Consider the following 12,475-nt stretch of genomic DNA (forward strand, 5'->3'; position numbering starts at 1 on the left):
CCAAGTTAAGCTCTTGACATTAAAGGGTACTTTTATTAGGTTATCTGGGGACAGATCTGCTCACACTTCTTGGGTTAAATTGGTCTTTTAGTTTGTACTGGATTAATTAACAGATACACAGCTGGATTACATTGTTTTACCTTATTAACTTCATCCAGTACATAAATTATCACTTAATGAATCTGAAAAACCTAATATCAAAGCTATAGTGTTATTAATTCAGAATGCATACTAGTACTGTTTTCATGCTGAAAAAGTGATGTTTGGTATCATAAGTGGTTACATTGTTTAAAGACAGTAGCTATAGGGAAGGCATCTACATAATACACATAATAGGTGCCTTCTGCTCACTTCTGATTTCTCTCAAGTGTTCGTCTCTAAAATGCAAACTTTTACATTTCAAGTGAAGATGGAAATCCATCCTTGAAAAAATTCTGAAAAACTGAAAGACAAAACAAAAAGGCTTGAATAGCACCTGTGACCTGACCGAAAGCTCTTTTTTACCACATAATCCCTAAAGCTGGGTACAAAACTAGTTTAACGCTACATTACAAAAGGTTAAAGTGCAAGAGCCAACAAATACAAAATAATTTGGCAAACAACTCTATAGTTGAAAGAATCCCTTAGAAATCAGAGTCACACGTGTGTGTATATATAGTTCTTAAACTGAAGCTCTGGCTCACCTTCTCTACTGCCATGCAACTGAGCAAAACTCAGCTCTACAGTGTTGCATGGAAAATGGTTCCTTTGAATACAGTACTGAAATAACTTTTTAAGTCCACGTTCCTGAGATTTTACAAACAATGAAGTCATGCAGCACGCGCTTCAATGCACAGTCCAACTTGCTAGGTGTTTTATCAGTCTTCTGTGTGTCTTCGTATAGGATGAAATTGTCCCGTAGGATCTGGGAGATACCATTTGTCCCATATCTCTGAAAAAGCCGATGCCCTTCCCCAAGGCTTGTAATGGCCATTCCAGTGTAGCAGTTTGGCAGCTTTTATAAACTGAGATGAATAACGATTTCCAGCTGCAACTGAACCTTACAAGATAGAGCACAGATATAAAAGACCAGTTAAAACAACCATTTACATCTCCAGCTATTAACTACTGTAAGTACTGTCAGTGTGGCTTTTATAATTAACCTTATGACTTACAATGGCAGATGCAGAAAAAATGGTTAATTTTTTGTGTTAAGCCACTGAAATTTGGAGACCATCCTTTTAAACATCCTACAGCCAGAGATACACTATAATTATAAACATAGCTGACAAAGAGTTCTGTGTGGGATTATGGAAGGGATCAGCATATCGATTGTCATATGCTTCAAAGTCCCAGAAATAAGGATAAAGCAAATCCAGATAAATGTATATAAGGATAAAATTCATACATATTTCAAAGTCAAATTACACATTAAATCAAGTTATGCCGACTTATTCAGGGCCACAAGAAAGGTTAATGACCACTCTGTCAGAGCAGTAGGACAAACCTACCAAGGTGCCTGATGTGCCACATGGGATCAATGTTGGAGTGCTGTTTGTAAAACACGATTAGTAAAGGTGGAGTCGTAATACTGCCAGCTAAGGTTCTACTGTACAGGTCTTCTCTGCAGAGAAAAACAAAACGGGGAAAATGCTGCAGGTTTTCAATATTATAACTTCTGAATATTTTGCATTGTTACTTTAAGCTGAAAGGACAGCATCGCTACTTTACATTCTTGAGGGTTTTAAACTTACACCACGTTCAGTTCCATCCATTTTTCCAACTGCTTTGTGATATTCTGTTGTTTCCACTCTGTGAGGTTGGCAACAAAAACTCCAGGGTTGAAAGAACAAGTGTTTGCCCGCATTCCAAGTTTTCTTATGCTCTCCTTTTTAAAGTCCAAGAAGCCAATGTAGTTCTTCTAGGGAAAATATGCCAGTAGTATCTTAAGTAGAAAATAACATACCCGACACAAAACTGCCTGTTTCCTGTAATAAATCATATAGTGCAGCAGGGAATTGATCATTCTGTAAGTTTATTGATATTCAATATACCATGAACATATGTAACTCAAAAACGGCAAAAGGAAACAACAGGGTCTGAAGCAACAGTCATAAATCCCTCCTTCAAAAGTGCCGGAACCTCAGCACATGGAAGGGAGGAGTCCTGTGAGTGTGATCCAGTGGTTCTCTAATCCTGGTCCTGGAGTGGCCCGGTGTCTACTGGTTTTGCACCAGCTGAGTACTTAATCACAGGTTAAATTATTTCAATTTTCTATCTGACATAATTTTTTTTAGTTAGGTTTTGGATCTTCAAGGGGAACTATAGTCCCAATTTCTCAGACCGGTTATTTAAACTAAATTGACAGTATTGCAAAATTTTACAAATTGTGAATTAAGCACAAAATCATGAACTTTGTAAAAGTACTGTAAATTGCCACATTTTTGCAAACCCCTGGTCTCCATGGAAATAGTTCTATTGGATTAAAAGAGATGTATTCACAAACCTGCTTTTTTACAATGTATAAGGCTGCTTCATATCACGTTTTGTTGCCTTGTTCTGAATCATACCTTGAAATTTGTGTCTATTTTGTCATTTGAATTGGAGGTTTTAAAAGTTATTGTGTACATTTTACTTTTATTGTGGATTGTAATGCACTCATCAATGCTGATTCTTTCTAATCCCAAATATAAAAATAGCATTGCAGTTTAGCATTAAAACTGAATGAGATTCATGACTGGTATATGAACCTGTGCTAATTTGTGAATTACAGGATTGCCCTCATTCAGGTGTGCCAGGACAAATATAACCAACTGGACTTAAGCAAAATTAAAAAACACAGACTCACTATAAAAGATGTCTGATAGGATCATTCCCAACTGTATTCATAATTAAATGATCACTGTTAAAAGCTGTTCAGATAGAAATAAGTGAGCAAACTCTTAATTGTCAAGTTGAGGACAAACTTCAGAAAGTTCTATGTACTGAAGGTGCCAGAAATAATGCATTTTAGAGTAGTTTTTGAATCAAGGACTGAGTACAGAAAACAGTCCAAACAGAAAGTACCGATTAGCACTGGTGATTAAGGCTCCAGTTAGAACTAGTAAACCCTAAAGACACAGGGGACCACAAGATCAGGATTGAGAACCACTGATCTAATCCCTTCCAGAGAAGGATCTATAAAATATTATTTATAGGAGTGTAATGTGAATGTGAACCTCTTGATTTATGAATTTCAATTATACTTATGACCAGTGATTTTTAGATTATTTTGCTGTATACAGTGTTGTTAAGAGTAAATGTCTCACCTTTAGTTAGGTGGTTACTGTGCACTCAAATCAATTACAGTAAGCCCCCCTCAAACAAGTTTCACTATATATTTATAGAAAAATACATGTAACCAAAAATTCCACGATTGCGGGGGGACTTTTTATAACCTAGGGTTGATCCAGGAAAAGAATTCCTCTGGGCTGCATGCCTGCACTCAAGATCTAGTATTTTTTCTCACATCTATGCTTTTCCACGGCTTTCATGAGCAGATTTGTGCTACAACCAGCATCCAGTTTCCTAGTCCATGCCCTCGCTTCTCTTGTGCTTTAGTGTTTTGTTGTGCATGTACCTTTGTGTCACCTGTTACAATTTGTAGTATCTTATTTTCTCATTATGTCTGCTAAATGCGAGTTATCAACCAGCAAGAAAAACAGAAAAATTACTTTGGCTGAGAAAATGAAGATTCTAGATAAGCTATGGGCTGGAGCATTCTGCAGCTTGGTATGAATCTACCCATACAATTAGAAAAAGTGCTACCATTAAAGTTCTAGCTTCTATGAATGCTCACTCAGAACTCATAACAACCTCTGCATCTGCTGATATTCCTGTGGCTGCCAAAGAGTCTGAGGATATGGAACAAGATCCACCAGTCCTCAGAGACTACAAACCACAACAGACTTCATCATCATTACTAGGTACGTATAAAAAATTCATCACATTTTTTATGCGCAAGTGCATTTCTTATTAATGTTTATTGTATGGTTAAGAAAGCCTTTTTCCATATTATTTTCATATATCACTGTATGTTACAGTGCTATGTTCTCCAACAATACTGTATGCACTGTTGGAGATCTTTTTTCTCATTACAGGTGAACAAACTGTGTATGATTAATTTAGTGTGACAGTGCAATATTGTTATCAGATGTACTTGATTTTGAACTTATTTTTTTCTTTTATGAGTATTTTTTATTAGTAAAATTAGTTTGTAAATGTGTAAAAAAAAAGTCAGGTTTGTAGGCTTAAACAGGGGCTTTTTACGGCTGTGTTCCCCCATCCCTAATTTTGCAATAAGGTCTTACAGTCTTCCAATGTAGATTCCTCTAACACATGCTTTGGAAGGGGGATTACTGTCATTCCAACAGACACCCGGTGAAAGTATTTACACGTGTTTAAGATCTCAGGCATCCTCTAGTGGCAGGACCACGGTTGCTACAGTCCCTCTATAGTCTGGCCTGCTTCAAATATTTGACCCATTATCCAATCCATAACTCTGCTTTTTCTCCTACTTAATCAGTATATTAAAAACTCTAAAGGGCCCTTAATATAGTCCTGCCACTGGAGGATGCCTGAGATCTTAAACACATGTAAATAATTTCACTGGGTTTCTGTTGGAATGACAGTAATCCCCCTTCCAAAGCGTGTGTTAGAGGAATCTACATTGGAAGGGGGAGGGGAAGGGGGCCAGCAGGGGGCGCTCACCCTGTGGTCCATGTGGGTCCTAATGCCCCAGTATAGTGAAGGGGACACTATACTGTAAACAGGCGCCGTCCTTCGGATGAGACGTAAAACCAAGGTCCTGACTCTCTGTGGTCATTAAAAATCCCAGGGCGTTTCTCGAAAAGAGTAGGGGCGTAACCCCGGCGTCCTGGCTAAATTTCCCATTGGCCCTTACCAATCATGGCCTCCTAATAATCCCCATCTATGAATTGGCTTCATTACTCTGCTCTCCTCCCCACTGATAGCTGATGTGTGGTGAGCGTTCTGGCGCACTATGGCTGCCGTCGCATCATCTAGGTGGATGCTGCACATTGGTGGTGGTGGAGGGGAGTCCCCATTACCTGTAAAGCGCTTTAAGTGGAGTGTCCAGAAAAGCGCTATATAAGTATAATCCATTATTATTATTATTATTATTAATATACTCTAATCCAGACACATGCATGAACATACCAAGGTCAAGACCAGTCTTGAAATGTGCAAGATCCAGACAACCACATACAACCCTTGAGCCGCGGTGCGCTGAGTACCTGGCTGCCCGCTCCTCGCACGATGCCCTTGGCAGCGGTGGAGTCGCAGTCATCGGAGAAGGCAGCAGCATGCCCAGCCTTGAGTGGCGTGTTGTACAGCTCCTCGATGTCTCCTGAAACGGAGCAAAAGGTCGACTAGTGTCAGAGGCGCCTCTTTTAAGGCTATTTCCATTCTGATTTGTACTCCAGATTGCACACGCACTTTTTTTGAGCTCTAAACCATTGCAACTGAACTCCGTGAACAACTAAAAATCACAGCTGCCCCTATATGAAACTATACCAATCCATTCACTTCCTCACAGCAGTTCTAGAAATGTGCTTTCATTTGAAGTCCTCTTTCAGTTTCAACATAACTCTTCTTGCCGTTTTGATTGTTTTAAAGTAAGCACAACTTTCAGTTTTCTTTTCTACCAGTACCTTGAACAATGACATCATCATCCATATAAATTGCTTTCTCTGCATCCGGCACAAATACAGGGAGATAAAATCTTGCAAAGGTTAACTGTAAAACAATAATCAGAAAGACAAACATTGACATTAAAAAATCTGAGGTCCAGTGAATTAGCGTTTAGAAAGCAAACTATCGCCTTCCTTCCTCACGGTGGAAGGGTGAGGCAACTCATTTTGCATGAGAAAACTGCAGGGGTTTCACGACACATTTTCTGGTTCAGGTTCTCCAAACAAATCTGTAAGCAAATGACAGCTGAAATTCACTGACCGGTTTAACTGCTTCCGTTTCTTGGGGATTTTTGGATACTTTCCCCTCCAAAATACGAGGGTCAAATGGTAGCATTTTGTACTTAACAGCTTTCAGGGCAGTTTTGCTGAGCCATGCTCTGAAATAAAGCAATATTTAAAAAACATTTTATATTAAAAAGACACATTTGTAACCCCCCATTATTGGAACACTATTAACAGTAAAGCCTGCAGTAATCCACAGCATATCCTGGAGGTATAAGGGGCATGGTGGGACATTCTGGCGAACTCCGAGAAATCCCACATTAATACAGAACACACAAACTACAAACGTGAGCAGGTATTTTAACACTTAGAATTCAAATACTTACTTTAAATGCTCTACGGTATCATTCATTGTCACAATATGGAAGACGATGTTGGACTTGCTGTTGCTGTAAATGCTGTTCATTGCTGCTATCAAGGCTCCCAGTCTCTCCTCCACAGCAGTGATAACAACAGGTATTTCTCTTCCCACTCTCGCAACCTCAAACCTACGAGGAGCCTCAATGTCAAACTCGGACTCGTGCGGTAGCCCCACGTGAGCCGAATCTACGAGAAAAGAAAGCAGGTACAATTACTCCTTCCATTTATAGATGTATAATTACACACTGAGGTTTTCCTAATGACGAACACCAAGACGAAACGAGTATAGAATTCCTAGATTGAACTGTGCTTACCGGAGCCTTCCCTTCTTAAAAAATCATTCAGATTTATGAGGTTGCGGTGCACAATTATCAAAAATGCTACTGCAATCAGCACCAGAATGACAACGTTAACTGCAAAAGAAAGGGAATAAAAAATAAATTACAGTCGCACCAAAAAGTCCGAAAAATGAACTGATGAGTGGAACAAAAAACTTACCTCTTCGCAACGTCATACTCTCCCACTGAAGTGTTCAACACCCTAGGAGGAAAATGGACATCACAGCACTCTATCAGCAAAGTTCAAGAACCCACCTTCAACGCCAGATATCGATGCCGAATACTACATGCTACACAAATGACTGCAACACAACGTATTGAAAACAATTAAAAACATAGGACACGGTTGTCTGTCTCCGAATCGAATACCAACTACCTTTCGTCTGTAGTTGTGAAAATTCATAATGATCTCACACTTGGACACGAGAGAACTTGGAGAAGAAAGAACTTGGCCGTACCATCAGAAAGGAATAGTACAATCACATTGCTGGTTGATCTCTAACATCAATCATGAACGTAAACTTAATGCATTCGTTAAAACTCTGATATTACACTGAGTCAATGCAAAGTAAAGTCTGAATGTTTACTTACCTTACGTAAAACCACTACTAAGCCAAAGTGCCAACTCAACATCAACAAAGCCGTTTCGGCTAGCGTGCAAAAGCCTAGCAAAATTAGTTGTTCACGAAGTGCCTGAATCTTTCTAATAAAATAAATCCATAGCACTTTTACTTTAAAATATATTAAAATACTTTATCATCAAGCCTACTTAAATTTATTTGATCATTGTATTGACCTTTTCACACAGGATATTTACAGACAGCCATAAAGGGACCTTTGTTTTATTACGTACCCTTAGTAGACACCGCAGGCTTGGTTTAGGATACTCAACCTCATTGAGGCTGTCTCTGTTGCTGTACTGCGGACGCTTTAGAACACGGTATTACCACATTTATCGGGACACACACAAGTCGTGGAAAAATTGGAATCTGTAACCTCATAATCGTAACTGTTACATACTGTGTAGTATACAAATTTAAAGCGGTTTTTATTTATTTTAGTGAAAATTAATTAAAGCTTGCATTAACAAAAATTCTGGCGCCTAACTTTATTTAATCAGAATTCTTCCCTTTCTTCCCTAAGTAGGCTTCCCCGTAGTCTGAATTTCGGATTGTTACAAATCTCATATTGAAGTTAAAAACAGAAAACAGAAATAGAGCGTGTTTGTTTAGCAATAAAAATGCTATGTAAGACGAATAACCGCGTCTGTGTGGCAAAATTTGCATCAATGAAATGCAAAGAAGAATGATATGTTTTCTTTGCACGTATGTTATTATTTAACCCCCTCACCCACTACCAAGCAAGTCCCTAGTATCTCTGAAACAACCTATTAGGGAGCGGTTCTTCTACAGTCACAGCAGATCTTGTTTTGCACTTTGTATTTTAAACTAGAGCATTTGTTAATATGACCACTGAATTATATTTGTTTGGCAGTACCTTTTAGTCTAAGACAGATAACAGCTAAAGATTGACTAGATAAGAACGTAATTAAAAAACAAAAGAAAGTGCGCCCAAGAGCTCTGGTGTCTAGATCCCAGAATTCCATGTCATGTACTCCTTTCTTAGGAGGTCCCATGGACACAGCGTTCAGCCAGCTGTCTTGGGATTTGGTTCCCATCTCCCAGACGCCTCAGTGTAAAGATGGTTCTGCAATTAATATCCTTAATTCTTCTCATTTAGGTTTACAATTATGTCCTCAAAAAGGTTTCAGGATTTTGAATACCTGAATTAAGGGACCTCTGCTTCCCTGATCCCTGAACAGAGGTTCAGGTTGTGCAGTCTGCCTGTATATTTATCCCTTCAAGCATGGGAGTAGTCTGGTTGCTCTCCTTTGCACTGAAATGTCTTTCTCGCAGCACAGTCATTGAAACTCAGCAGTTTTTTTTTCAAATAAGGCCTAATTAATATACAGTGTAATTATAACATGATTTGTTTTCATTTTCTAGACTCCTAGTTAGAGGCCTGTACCTAAGTATTTTACTGACCTTTTTGCATTGTTACCCCATCCAGGCCAGGAGTCCCAGTCTGGGATGTTTTTTAGGTGACAAATCAAGTTTCGAAGATCAGTTACCAGATCAGTTAACCAGGCAGCTTGTTAAATATATTAATATAGAAATCATTTGGAACAAAATTCTGAATACTCCTCAGTCCTCAAGGACCAGAGTTTTCTTAGTAGAACAAATGACTTGATTAATTGATCAATATCTTTGAGGATTCCTAATCTTTGTTTGACCAGTGATTTGGGGTGAGATGCAGACTATCTGGATTGGGACTGTCCAGATTCAGCTTGGAGACCCTTCCTCTATTTCGAAAAATGATGAGCCACATGATGAATCACCATAAACTCCTAAATACCTTCCCTACACTGCTGTGCTGCTGTGTCTGCAGGCTTTCAAGTTTTCAAGGTGTCTTTAACAGCAGAAGTTTTTTAATTGGTCCAAATTAAACCAATGTTGGGATGATTTCAGATGGACTTGAAAGTTGTAGACTGTAGATTGGCAAGTGCAGTGGATTATGTGAAAAAAGGAATTGGGTTTTGTGGATTTATAGGAGTTTAGGGTGACTGTGCATGTGTGTGTAGTGGGGTGAGGGAGGGAGTAAATTTTCAGATTCTGGTAAACTGGGGGGATCCTGTAGGAGTTGTGTGTAATGACTATGTATGGTTTGTTGTCTTTTATGTAATGGTATATTTATTTTTAATGTAAAGTTTATTTTTATTGTTCCTATGTTATAGATAATAATAATAATAATAATAATAATAATAATAATAATTGCTTACACCTATATAGCGCTTTTCTGGACACCCCACTAAAAGCACTTTACAGGTAATGGGGACTCTCCTTCACCACCACCAATGTGCAGCATCCACCTTATTCTTCTGCGTGTGTAAAACAGCTGCTGCTTGGATGCCAAACTAATTACTGAGAAATCAAACAACGAAGTACTACCGTATCACATCATAGAACAGACTATCAGGACAAGAGGGGAACTCCTGGTGTACAGGAAGGAACCGCACTTCCTACCTCACGAAACCTTCCGTTGATTACCGAAGTTGCTGCGAAACGACACGACATCTTCCGTTGTTTGCCGAATGTCGCTTCGGAAAGACACGTAATATTCCGGGGACAGAAGACTTGTCAGTGCGTCTCACTCTTCAAACGGATGTGGTTCGCAAAATAGTATTGGTTTTTACAGAAAACTGTACTTCCTTGTTTGGTGATTAAATTAATCGTACGTTTTAGAATCTTCACGGGTTGCAGGATGCTATCTATATTCAGTAAAATTCCTACGCATATGGTAAGAAGTTCGTTTTCTCATTGTTGTTTTCCTCAACGAAATTTGCGAGCAAGTGCAGATCATTTTTGAAAAAAGCATCAGCAACTAGTAATGCTGACGTTATTTATCCTCGGTAGTTAATTACAGATACCGTTGTGGAAAATTATTAGTCTAGTAATTCATATTTCATAATTCATCACACATTGAAATCTTAAACAGTTTCTTCATTTTATTGGTTGTGAGGAAGCAGCCATTGAGTTCAGAATATATTCAGTTGTGTGAAAAAGACTTTCTAAAATGTATGTTTCTGATATTGTATGCAAGTTTATCTACAAGAAATACTTTTATTGTTTTTATTTCAGGATTACAAAGGACAAAAATTAGCAGAACAGATATTCCAGGGGATCATACTTGTCTCAGCAGTAAGTACTCACTAATCATTGTGCAATTTGAATGCAGTCTGTTGAACTTTATTTAAAACGTATTATGTAACTCAAACGGCCGTTTTATTTTGCAGATTGTCGGCTTTATTTATGGACTTATTATTGAGCAGTTTGGATGGACAGTTTACATTGTTTTGACTGGGTTCGCCGTTTCTTGTCTGGTAAGCTAAAAACTGAGCAGTCTGTGAACTTCCAAGGCAACGTATTACCAGAAAAACCAAAAAACTTTAAAACAGTGTAGAAAAATGTACCATGGAGTGGTATTAGTAAAACTAAATACACTAATACAATAACATAAAGGGAAGGCTTTGGTAGTTTATATTTAATGATCACTCATAACTATAAAAAATAATCAGGTTTGCCTTTAAACTACAGGTAGTGGACAAAAAAGTGGAAATTCCTGGGTAAGTGAGGGACACCAAGTGTATTGAAAATACGATCTCCTACACAAATGTAACATTCCTGCATGCTGAGGGTCCTGTATAACAGTGCTGGATAACATGTATAACAATTGCCTGGTTGCCTATACTTATGGCTGGAAGAGGGGACCTTAGTGTTTGATATGAACATCTGAGATTAAGACAGCTCGACTTGCGGAAGTTTCATAAGCAGTGGTGTCTAAGATACAGTAATGTCAGCAGGAACTCCAAGGGAAGGTAACATCAGCAGCGGGCAGCAGTGGGTGGAAGCGCAAACTCCAAGATCATAGTATCTGCACAATAATTTGAAGTACAAGTCAAAACAGGCGAGCAACTGCAGATAAAACAAGTTAAATTTTTAGCCAGGGTACAAGCAACAAGTTTAATCAAAAACAGTCTACCGAGAAGGTCAGGGATTATATTTCTCCATGTTCTCAATGCACACACAGCTCTAATCTAAAGACCTCTACAATCCTGAGTGCTTGGTGTCAATAGTGAAGAGCTCTGGTTATACAGTAATTTTGAGGGTGAACTTTATAAGCATGGTTTTTGTACATGTATTGTCTTGGGTCAGCGCTAATTGCTACTTAATGGTTTTCAGTGATCATCTTCTCCCCATGTAGCAGCCTTTTTATTCCTCCTTGGAGGGGTGTCTTCCAGGATGACAATGCCCCCATCCACAGATCCCGTGTTGTTGTCCAGTGGTTTGACCTTTTGTAGCGCACACTACACATGTCTTAGCCTAGATCTTTATTAAGTGACTTAACATTGTTTTTTTTCCCATTTTGTCCACTACCTGTACAATTACTGTAGTGAAACAACATTACTGTAGTGAAACAATTATTTTCCAGAAACTGTCACTTTTGTAACTTAATGAAGGATGGGTCTGTTAAACCCCCCCTGTGTTGCAGCTCACCCTGCCCTCGTGGCCCATGTACCGCCGACACCCCCTGACCTGGCAGCCTGTGAAGCCTGAGCCATCAGGTGAGAGCAGAGAGAAGACACAGGAAAATACCAAGAGGCCAAAGAAGTACAAGTAGATGATGTTACCAATTTATTCTGTAATATCATTGTCAAAATCAGATAATTTCCCTTCTCATATGACATAAATTTGGCTGTAGTTCAATAAATTGCTGTAATCCTCAGATATTTGTGGCAAATTCATTTTACTCTTTTCTTATTTTTGTCTGTATCTATTTAAAAAAGCTAAGTAATTCACTCATTTTCAATACATGGTCTCTGGAGTCCAATACAGCGTCATTGTGGCCTAGAGCCTAACGTGGTAGACACTTAGCACGGGGTAGGATACATGCTGGGTGGGAAGCCAGTCCAATGTTACACAACACTTGGGGGTCAGTTTTAGAAACATCAGTTAACCTAAACTGCTTCTCTTTTGCTGGAAGCCAAAGAGGGAGAGAATATAAAATCTCGACTCGGAAGGTGCCCCAGTCCAGCTTTGAACCCTGAAACCAAGAGCTACGTGACAGCAGCGCTGTTTTACGACTTTGTGCAGCAGCCTCAGTAAAACCAGACAGAAAGTCTAACAAAGTATTTTCTCACATTAG

At 38.8% G+C, this 12,475-nt stretch overlaps 2 protein-coding genes across 4 annotated transcripts; one reads left to right on the forward strand and one right to left on the reverse strand.

Annotated features, from left to right (window-relative positions):
* Positions 1–13: 13 nt before the first annotated feature.
* glt8d1 (glycosyltransferase 8 domain containing 1) lies at positions 14–7,379 on the reverse strand. 3 transcript variants are annotated; one of them, XM_088917657.1, is made up of 10 exons: positions 7,304–7,379; positions 6,873–6,914; positions 6,689–6,787; positions 6,341–6,560; positions 5,992–6,109; positions 5,691–5,775; positions 5,274–5,386; positions 1,734–1,897; positions 1,491–1,603; positions 14–1,039 (listed from the first exon to the last, which is right to left on the reverse strand). In XM_088917657.1, the coding sequence occupies exons 2-10, from the start codon at positions 6,886–6,888 to the stop codon at positions 858–860; spliced, it is 1,110 nt and encodes a 369-aa protein (XP_088773783.1). In that variant the 5' UTR covers positions 6,889–6,914; positions 7,304–7,379; the 3' UTR covers positions 14–857. The 3 variants fall into 3 exon arrangements, with proteins under 3 accessions (XP_088773783.1, XP_088773781.1, XP_088773782.1); XM_088917655.1 differs by having other exon boundaries at positions 1,734–1,900; XM_088917656.1 differs by lacking the exon at positions 7,304–7,379 and adding an exon at positions 7,171–7,197 and having other exon boundaries at positions 1,734–1,900.
* Positions 7,380–9,892: 2,513 nt separating this feature from the next.
* Positions 9,893–12,057, forward strand: spcs1 (signal peptidase complex subunit 1). The gene is made up of 4 exons (XM_088916988.1): positions 9,893–10,069; positions 10,411–10,470; positions 10,566–10,652; positions 11,822–12,057. The coding sequence occupies exons 1-4, from the start codon at positions 10,034–10,036 to the stop codon at positions 11,948–11,950; spliced, it is 312 nt and encodes a 103-aa protein (XP_088773114.1). The 5' UTR covers positions 9,893–10,033; the 3' UTR covers positions 11,951–12,057.
* Positions 12,058–12,475: the final 418 nt, after the last annotated feature.

The sequence above is a fragment of the Atractosteus spatula genome, chromosome 5, assembly GCF_055471065.1.
Source record: "Atractosteus spatula isolate fAtrSpa1 chromosome 5, fAtrSpa1.hap1, whole genome shotgun sequence".
Taxonomy (NCBI): domain Eukaryota; kingdom Metazoa; phylum Chordata; class Actinopteri; order Semionotiformes; family Lepisosteidae; genus Atractosteus; species Atractosteus spatula.

Excerpts from the sequence above, each read along its gene's own strand:
- glt8d1 (XM_088917655.1), bottom strand. Across the intron at positions 6,561-6,688 it reads TTTAAGAAGGGAAGGCTCCG|ATTCGGCTCACGTGGGGCTA; the intron begins GTAAGCACAGTT and ends CTTTTCTCGTAG. Across the intron at positions 6,110-6,340 it reads GATACCGTAGAGCATTTAAA|AGCATGGCTCAGCAAAACTG; the intron begins GTAAGTATTTGA and ends GCTTTATTTCAG.
- spcs1 (XM_088916988.1), top strand. The coding sequence starts at position 10,034 with ATGCTATCTATATTCAGTAAAATTCCTACGCATATG. Across the intron at positions 10,070-10,410 it reads GTAAAATTCCTACGCATATG|GATTACAAAGGACAAAAATT; the intron begins GTAAGAAGTTCG and ends TTTTTATTTCAG. Across the intron at positions 10,471-10,565 it reads GGATCATACTTGTCTCAGCA|ATTGTCGGCTTTATTTATGG; the intron begins GTAAGTACTCAC and ends TTTATTTTGCAG.